General features: G+C 22.7%; 2 protein-coding genes across 2 annotated transcripts; both read left to right on the top strand.

The window, feature by feature from the left end:
• Positions 1-2,198: 2,198 nt before the first annotated feature.
• Positions 2,199-5,088, top strand: PGAL8A_00190600 (surface-associated interspersed protein (SURFIN), fragment; the record flags this gene model as incomplete). Its single annotated transcript, XM_028670589.1, has 2 exons — positions 2,199-4,400; positions 4,507-5,088. The coding sequence occupies 2 exons, from the start codon at positions 2,199-2,201 to the stop codon at positions 5,086-5,088; spliced, it is 2,784 nt and encodes a 927-aa protein (XP_028527326.1).
• Positions 5,089-5,944: 856 nt separating this feature from the next.
• PGAL8A_00190500 (surface-associated interspersed protein (SURFIN)) lies at positions 5,945-8,770 on the top strand (the record flags this gene model as incomplete). The annotated part of the gene is made up of 1 exon (XM_028670587.1): positions 5,945-8,770. A coding segment is annotated over one exon (2,826 nt), but the record flags the coding sequence as incomplete, so codon positions are not given.

The following is an 8,770-nucleotide window of genomic DNA, read 5'->3' as shown; positions in this document are numbered from 1 at the left end:
TTACTTTAAAATAAATAATCTTAAAAATTAGCACTAAATATATATCGATGAGCAGAATTTAATTAATACATACTCAACAAAATAAAATTACAAAAAATTTAAATCAATAAACGACCAATAACTATAATCATAATAAATTTATATCCTTTTAAAATAACCATTATCCTTTTCCTAACAACATGCATATTCAAAATAAATATTATAAAATTCAACAATAAAATTTTTATAAAATTTATACCATGTCATATTATTCATACAGTCAACTTATCTTTTACCTTCTCTTTATTTTTAATATACTTATTCAATTATTAATCGTAATATCAACTTAAAAATATAAATAAATAAAAATAATAAAAATTATAAAAAATTTTAAATAATTATTAAATTTTTAATAATTAAAATTTATAAATATATTTACAAATATTCATAAAAAAATATGTTTCATCTTTAATATTTCCTTAAAAAAAATAATCAACCTTCATAAAAATCAAATAAAATACTAATAAAAATAAAATAAATTTACTTTTCTCACGGATTTTTTCAGTAAATTATCTATTGTAATTTATCTTGTAAGAGCACAAATATATAAAAAAAAAAAAAATTGAATAAAGTAATTAATTTTATTTTTATTTATTTTTTATTTTTTTTTTATAAAGAAAAATCAATCAGTACCTTAAGTTCGACTCATATTTTCGCTCATTTATTTTTTCGATATAAATATATTTTTTCTAAAAAATTTTTGTTCGTAAACTATTGTTATTTTAATCTTCTAAAAAGATTATAAGAAATAATTGTAAAAAAAATAACCAAATAATAAATTGTGTTTCTTTTTGTTTATAATAGAAAATCCTAAAATTATAAAATACATTTCCTCAAATAATGTTAGATATATATATATATATATGTATATTACCAAATAAAAATTAATAAAAAAATAAAAAATTTAATATAATTTTAACGAAAAAAATAAAGTGCATTACCCACTAACATAAACTAATTTTTTTTTTTTTTTTTTAATACATGTATTTCTATATAAATAAAACTAAATTATAGTGCACTTGTTTGTCACTAAAAACTTAAATATTAAAATAAAGAAAATTAGAGTAGTTTGATCAGTGTTTAAAATTTAATAATTTAACAACAAATAACGTAGCTTTTCATAATTGTAAATATTTTTTCTATTAAACATAATATAATTTATTTATTAAAATATATATAAATAGCTAAAATAGTATATTGTAGTTGCTGATTTTAGAATTTACATATATATATTTTATTAATTTTTCTTTTGCTTATTTTATATTTTATGAAATTATCAATTAGATCCTTTAAAAAAATAATTATAAATTATTAAGTACATTATTTTATTTATGTATAAATTCCATATACTACTTATAAAAATTTACATCAATTGTCAAATTTCATTTTCAAAAAAATTTTCTACAAAAATATTATATAATAATTAAATTTTTTATTCAAAATATCAAAGTTAAATAATTGTATCATTATTTAAAACTTATATTCATATTCATAAATTATATAAAAAATTTAAGAAAATACAGAAAAAATCCTTAACATGATTTCTTTTTTTCATGTAAATTTCATAGAATAATATAATTCTTTACTTTAACTATTGTTTTCTTTTTTTTTTCTTAATGTTAATCTTATAAATTATTTTTTTAATTTATTTATAGCAATTTTTCATTTTTTTTAAAAATTAATTACATTCTTATTATTAGAAAGTTACAATAATTTAATATTTTACATATATAGCAAATAGAAAATTACTTCTACTCCGAATTGTTATTTTATATTACATAAAATAACATTTTCACATATAAACAAATTTAATGATATACTTATTACATAAGTACAAGTGTTCTCATTTCTACATACAAATTATAACAATTTCCTAATGTGATTTAATTATTCATGGTACTGCAAAATAACAAAAATAGTAGTATTCAATTTTTTAGTCAAATTATATTATTTTTCTTTAATTGGATTATTGAATACCTTTTTAATGTATGATAAAATTTAAATGTAAAATAAATGTATATTATATATATTACCTTTTTCTCTTCCTCAAATTTTTGCTTTTATATATTATTCATATAAAAATTTATTTTTCCTAATATATCAATTTTTAAATGTTATTACAGAATATTTTAAGAAAACCTTGTTGGGAAACAACAGCCATGAAAAAAAACTCAACCTCAAAAAATGCAAGATTATTATCACAATTAGAAGAAATTTCCTGCATGTCAAATCAAGGAAATAATGCAATAGAAAACAATGCTACTTTATCTAATGATATAATTAAGCTCAATACAGAAATTCAATCATTTATGGATGATACTCGTAATGAACTTCAATTTTATCTTGAAGACAATAAAATTACTAACGACACAGAAAAATGTCAAAAGGCATCCTCATACATAAATTGGAGAGGAATGGACTATGTTAATTTGTTATTAAGTGAAAGAGAAAATTATAATATCTCCTGTGTTGTTGAAAAATGGAATGAGAAACAAAAATCTTTACAAACAAGTATAGATGAAAAAATGAAAACGTGTAGTACAACAACGTTTGATTATTGTGCTATTTTGAATAAAAATGATAAATGCACTAGACCTTATGAATATAATGATCTACCAGTAAGCACATTATTAACATACGATAAACTAAAGGAAGATACTTATAGTTCTAATAAAACTCAAATTATTGGTGATAGATGGAGTATGTTTAACAATATTACTAATGATATATCTGATTACTATTACAGAATGTATGAAAATGAGAATTCTGAACTTAATTGTGGAAAGTGGAGTATGTATATATATAAGAGAGGAAAACAATTTATTAAAATGGCGGCCAAAGAATTATATGAAGAAGAAATATATGTAAATGATTCTATTACAAGATGGAATCAACATAGTAATATATTGCAATATACTGTGTTAGAAGACACTGGTAATCAATGTAATATGACAACATTTATTCATCAAATTAAAGAGCAACAAAATTCAAATAATCCATATGATTTATCTGGGCTTTTTTCAAAAAAGAATCGCAATGAACCTAATGGAACTATATATAATACAACTCCATTACCAGATAACTTACAACCTACAACTGTAACTCCTAATGTATTGCATAATGATACTACTACAGGTTTATTGGGTGGCAAAACGACTAGTGTCAATATCGTAAATGGTGTGAATTCCTCTGAAAATACATTCACAGGTGTCACCTCAGTATCATCAATGACTACAGATCAAACTTCCCCAGAAACTGAAACCACAATTTCTCCAGAAAACTCAACACAATCCAATTCTTTAACTCAAAATGATACAATATATTCTAATACTAATACTATATCTAACACAACCTCAACATCACCTTTCCCTGAGATTGTATCATCTCCTACAACTAAAACATTATCTTCAAATTCTACTACAAGTAGTGGCACACCAGCAGTTATACATTTACCTGGAGATATATCTGCTACAGCGACTAATGAATATTCTGATACTACTATGAAGACATTTACAAATAATATTACAGCTTCTACAACATCCACTAAATCTCCTGCAACTTCTTTACCTTCTGAAACTGTAACTTTTGTAAATAAAAATATATCTACAAATGGCAATACATCTGTTACGAATGACACAGCATCTCCTATGAATAATCCTTTACCTTCTCCTGAGATTGCACCTTCTCTTACAACTATGACTACGACTCCTACAGATAGCTCCACAACTCCACTACCTTCATCTATTCCTAAAATCACAACTTTGCCATCTACAAATTATTCTATATCTCCTACAAAAGATATGTCTATTCTTCCTACTAAAGAAGTTACTCATAAAACTGCAATTTCACCTTTAACACATAGTTCTACATTTTTTTCGACCAATACCATTGAAAATTCTACTACTACCATTGAACCATTTACTAATAAAATTGCGTCTTCTACAATTGACGCTACAACTCTTGCAATTAATACTACATCTCTAATGTCTGATATTATATCTCCAACTCCACTTTCTTATTCTCCTGATAATACACCTATTCTCACAACTACGACTGCTTTTTTTCCTATAACAAATAACAATTTACCTTCAAATCAGACAGATAGTACCCAACTGCAGATCCCACCAAATACACATGTCCCTTTTAAACAGGTTCAACAACATGTATATGAAAGAAATTGTACTGGAAACATTTCACTATGTCAAAGTGCGACTGATCCAAATACTTTCAAGCCAATCCCATCAAGTGACCCTAATGAAGTTATGCCTACAGTTAAACCTACAGATAATTTATTAATACCAATGGTTTCAGGAGGTATTTTTCTTTTAGGAATTATTTTTCTTTTGATTCTTCTTTGTAAAGTATAATTAAATTAACATTTAAAAATGAAAAAACGTATATATTTAAAATTATAATTACATTAATGAAGAATTTTTATAATTTTTTATTTTTTAATTTGAATTATAGTATACTCCCATTGGATCTTGGATTCGTAATAGGAAGTCAAAAAAAAAAAAAGCAAGAAAAAAGATTAAGAAAATAACAAGGGAACCGTTGCTAATGGATACAAATAATACAAAGAATGAACCAATAAATAATCAAAATTATTCATTCTTACACCATGAAAAGGAAATACCACAATGTGATATGAGTTTGAAAAATCGAAAAGATTTGAAGTATAAACAAGTAAAGAAATCCAAAGCACCTAAAGGAATGTATATGGAAAATGAAAAATATTTTAAGTATGAACATATGAAGAAATCCAAACCTCATGAAGGAATGCATATGGAAAATGAAAATAAGTGCATTCGTGAAGCTGTAGAAGTATCAAAGAAGCATGAAAATGAATTTATATTGAGAGAAAAATTAAATGAAGATAATCCTAGAAATGAAATTAAAGATGAATTAAATAAAAATAGATTAGAAGAAAATCCTGTTCATATTGTAGGGTATATTAGGAAAGATACATTAAATGAGGAAAAAGCAAATGAAATAAATTCACATAAAAAAAAAAAAAAAAAAAAAAAAAAAGAAAAAAAATTAAAGTAAAAAATCTGCTGAATACAAATCTTGAGTTTAATGCATAAAAGATCGTATGAAAAGTCTTTTATTTCAAAAAATGGATGTTCTCAGAAGAAAGACTTAATTTTTACGTAAAATTAGTTGTGGAAAGATTTTAAATTTTCTTTTTTTTTTTCTTATATTCATTATATTTATATATCTGAAGAGAATCGATGTTGATAAAGATTTAAAGGATTCTAGTTTGAGAGATTATAAAAAAATTAAAAAATATATATATATATATATACATCTCCTATAGAATTTATATAAAAATACTAGGAATAATTAATTATAATTTAATTTATTTATTTATAAAAAAAAAAAAAAAAAAAAAAAAAAAAAAAAAAAAAAAATTAAAAAAAAAAAAAAAAAAAAAAAAAAAAAGCAAAATTGTTTAGTAAAATTAATGGAAATATAAAATATACACTTTAATGAGTGAGTTTATTCCATTATTTTTAATTTTGAGAAACTCTATAAAAAAAAAAAAAGGCAAAAAATTATACATTTTAATAACTTAATTTTCTCAAAAATATAATTAGTAATTACTTAAAAAATAAATAAATTATAAACTAAACATCTTATATTTCTTCTTTTTTATTTTGTTTTTTATGTTATCTAAAAATATTCCAATAAAGAAAATAAAAAAATTAAAAAAAAGTTCATATAAATTATAAATTTTTTTGCAATATTAAAATAATTACATATATTTATCTTTGCATGAGAATAAAAAAAAAAAAAAAAAAAAAGGGGAAAAGAAAACTTTATATAATAAAAAAGGATGAGATAAATAGTTTATTTTGTTTAACATTTCTAATTATTAAATAAAATATGTTAAAGTCTATGNATTCGTAATAGGAAGTCAAAAAAAAAAAAAGCAAGAAAAAAGATTAAGAAAATAACAAGGGAACCGTTGCTAATGGATACAAATAATACAAAGAATGAACCAATAAATAATCAAAATTATTCATTCTTACACCATGAAAAGGAAATACCACAATGTGATATGAGTTTGAAAAATCGAAAAGATTTGAAGTATAAACAAGTAAAGAAATCCAAAGCACCTAAAGGAATGTATATGGAAAATGAAAAATATTTTAAGTATGAACATATGAAGAAATCCAAACCTCATGAAGGAATGCATATGGAAAATGAAAATAAGTGCATTCGTGAAGCTGTAGAAGTATCAAAGAAGCATGAAAATGAATTTATATTGAGAGAAAAATTAAATGAAGATAATCCTAGAAATGAAATTAAAGATGAATTAAATAAAAATAGATTAGAAGAAAATCCTGTTCATATTGTAGGGTATATTAGGAAAGATACATTAAATGAGGAAAAAGCAAATGAAATAAATTCACATAAGGAAAAATCTACATGTGATGTTGAAATGAAAAATTTAGGAAATAAAACAACAATCGAGAATGATGTATGTAATTGGAATTCATGGGTAGATATACATATGATTGCATTACTAGAGTGTAAAAAAGAGGAATGGAAATTGAGCAAAACTGAATTTTTTAATATTTGTTTAGAAGAGATCGAAAAAGATGGAGAAAATTCTAATTTAAAAGAAATGGGAAATAATTTTGTAATGAAAATTAAAGAAGAAAATAATACCGATTCAATAGATAAAAATAGTAGTATATTAGAGAAATATAAAAACGAAATGTGGTTTATTAATTTGAAGAAAGAATGGAAACAAGAACAAGAAAAACACTTACAATATTTAGAAGAACATGAAATTAAAAATATGACAGAATTGGGATTAAATAATTTTATTCTAGGTAAGAAAAAAAAAATATGGAAGAAATGGATAGAATGGCAAATAGAGCATTCATACAAATACAAAAATCAGAATTGGTTTATAAAATTGTTAGAAGAATATGAAAAAGAAGAAATTGAAGAAAATTTAAAGGAAGAAAAAATAGAGAAAGGAAGAAATAAAGGAATAGATAAAAATGAAATGAAGAAAAATTTGGAAAGGAGAATTTTGTTAGATATTTATATGATGGTATTAGAGGAATGCATGAAAGAAGAGTGGGAAAAAGAAGAAGAATTTTATAAAACAAACATTATAGAGATAAGAAAATATAAAGATTTGGATGAAGAAACAAACATATTAGATAAAATAGAGAAAGAAAGAAGATGGAATGTTATATCAGAGAAAAAAAAAGAGGAAATAGAAAAATGGAAAAGAGAAAAATGGTTTATTGAGTTAATGTTAGAATGGAAAAATAGTGAAGAAAAATATATTATGGAGACAAATGAAGAAATTTTAGTAAAAAAGAATAAAGAAATAATAATAGATGTTGTCTTAGAAAGAAAAAGCAATATATGGAAAAAACACTGTGAAAATATTTGTAAAAAGTGGAAAGATGATGATAACGATGAGGAATGGTTTACAAAGTTAGTGAATGAATATGAAAATGAAGAGAAAGAATATAAAAGTAGAATTGATAAAAATAGTATAGAAAAAAAAATAGAAAATGAAAAAACCATAGAAAGAGGTGAATCCATAACAGAGTTTAACAAAAAGGGAGAAGAAAAAATGAGAAAATATGAAAGGAATAATTTAGATGAATCATATGAAAAGAATAATTCTTTGATAAACAAAAAAAAATTAAAATGGAAGACTTTAATAGAAATATATATGGTAATATTGGAGGAATATAGAAAAGAGGAGTGGTTATTGAGTAGAGGAAAATTTTTAGAAATCTGTTTAGAAGAATTTATAGAAGATAAAGAAAAATATCCAAAAAAAATAGAAAATGATTTAGCAAGGTTGAGAGAAGGGGAAGAAGACATTAGTACATTGATGATAGAGAAACAAAAACGTTTATGGAAAAATTGGGTAGAAAGAAACAAAAGAATGTCAGAGAAATGGAAAAAAGAAGAATGGTTTATTAATTTGAAAAACGAATGGGAAAAAGAACAAGAAAAATTTGATGAATTAACAAAAGAATCAGAAATATCAGATATAAAAGCAGGAAAAAATCCTATGCTAGAAAAACAAAAAAGAATATGGAAACAATGGCTAAAAAAACAAAGAATGTGGTTTATACTACATAGCGAGGATGAATGGTTTAACAATTTATTAGACGAATACGAAAAAGAGAAAGAACTTAAGGAAGGAATGACTAAAAAAGATGCGATAGGAGCGAAGAAAATTCATGAAAATATAGAGGAATTGAAACAAGAAAGAGATGAAGAAATAAAGAAATATAAAAAAAAAGAAAAATTGATACAAAAAGTTTTGATAGAAATACATATGACGCTATTAGAAGAATGTATGAAAGACGAATGGCAAAAAGAAAAAGAATGTTTTTTTAAAACAATGATGAAAGAGTTGAAATTACAAGAAATTTTAGATGAACATGTTATCATATTGGAAATAAAAAAAAAAAGAAGTAGGAATGCTATATTAGATATTGAAAAAGTGGAAATAGAAAAATGGAAAAAGAAAAAATGGTTTATAGAGTTAATATTGGAAATGAAAAGAAAAGAAAAGGAATACATAAGAGAAGTATATGATGATATGATAGCAAAAAAGAATGAGGACAAAATTAGAAATCCCATGTTAGAAATGCAAAAAATTATATGGAAAAAACACTGTGAAGATATTCATAGGAGGTGGATAGAAAAAAATAATAAAGAAATTTTACAACACTAA

Source organism: Plasmodium gallinaceum (assembly GCF_900005855.1).
Source record: "Plasmodium gallinaceum strain 8A genome assembly, contig: PGAL8A_v1_72, whole genome shotgun sequence".
In the NCBI taxonomy this organism is placed as follows: domain Eukaryota; phylum Apicomplexa; class Aconoidasida; order Haemosporida; family Plasmodiidae; genus Plasmodium; species Plasmodium gallinaceum.
Note: the sequence above shows the minus strand (reverse complement) of the source record. Positions and strands in the feature narration are given on the sequence as shown.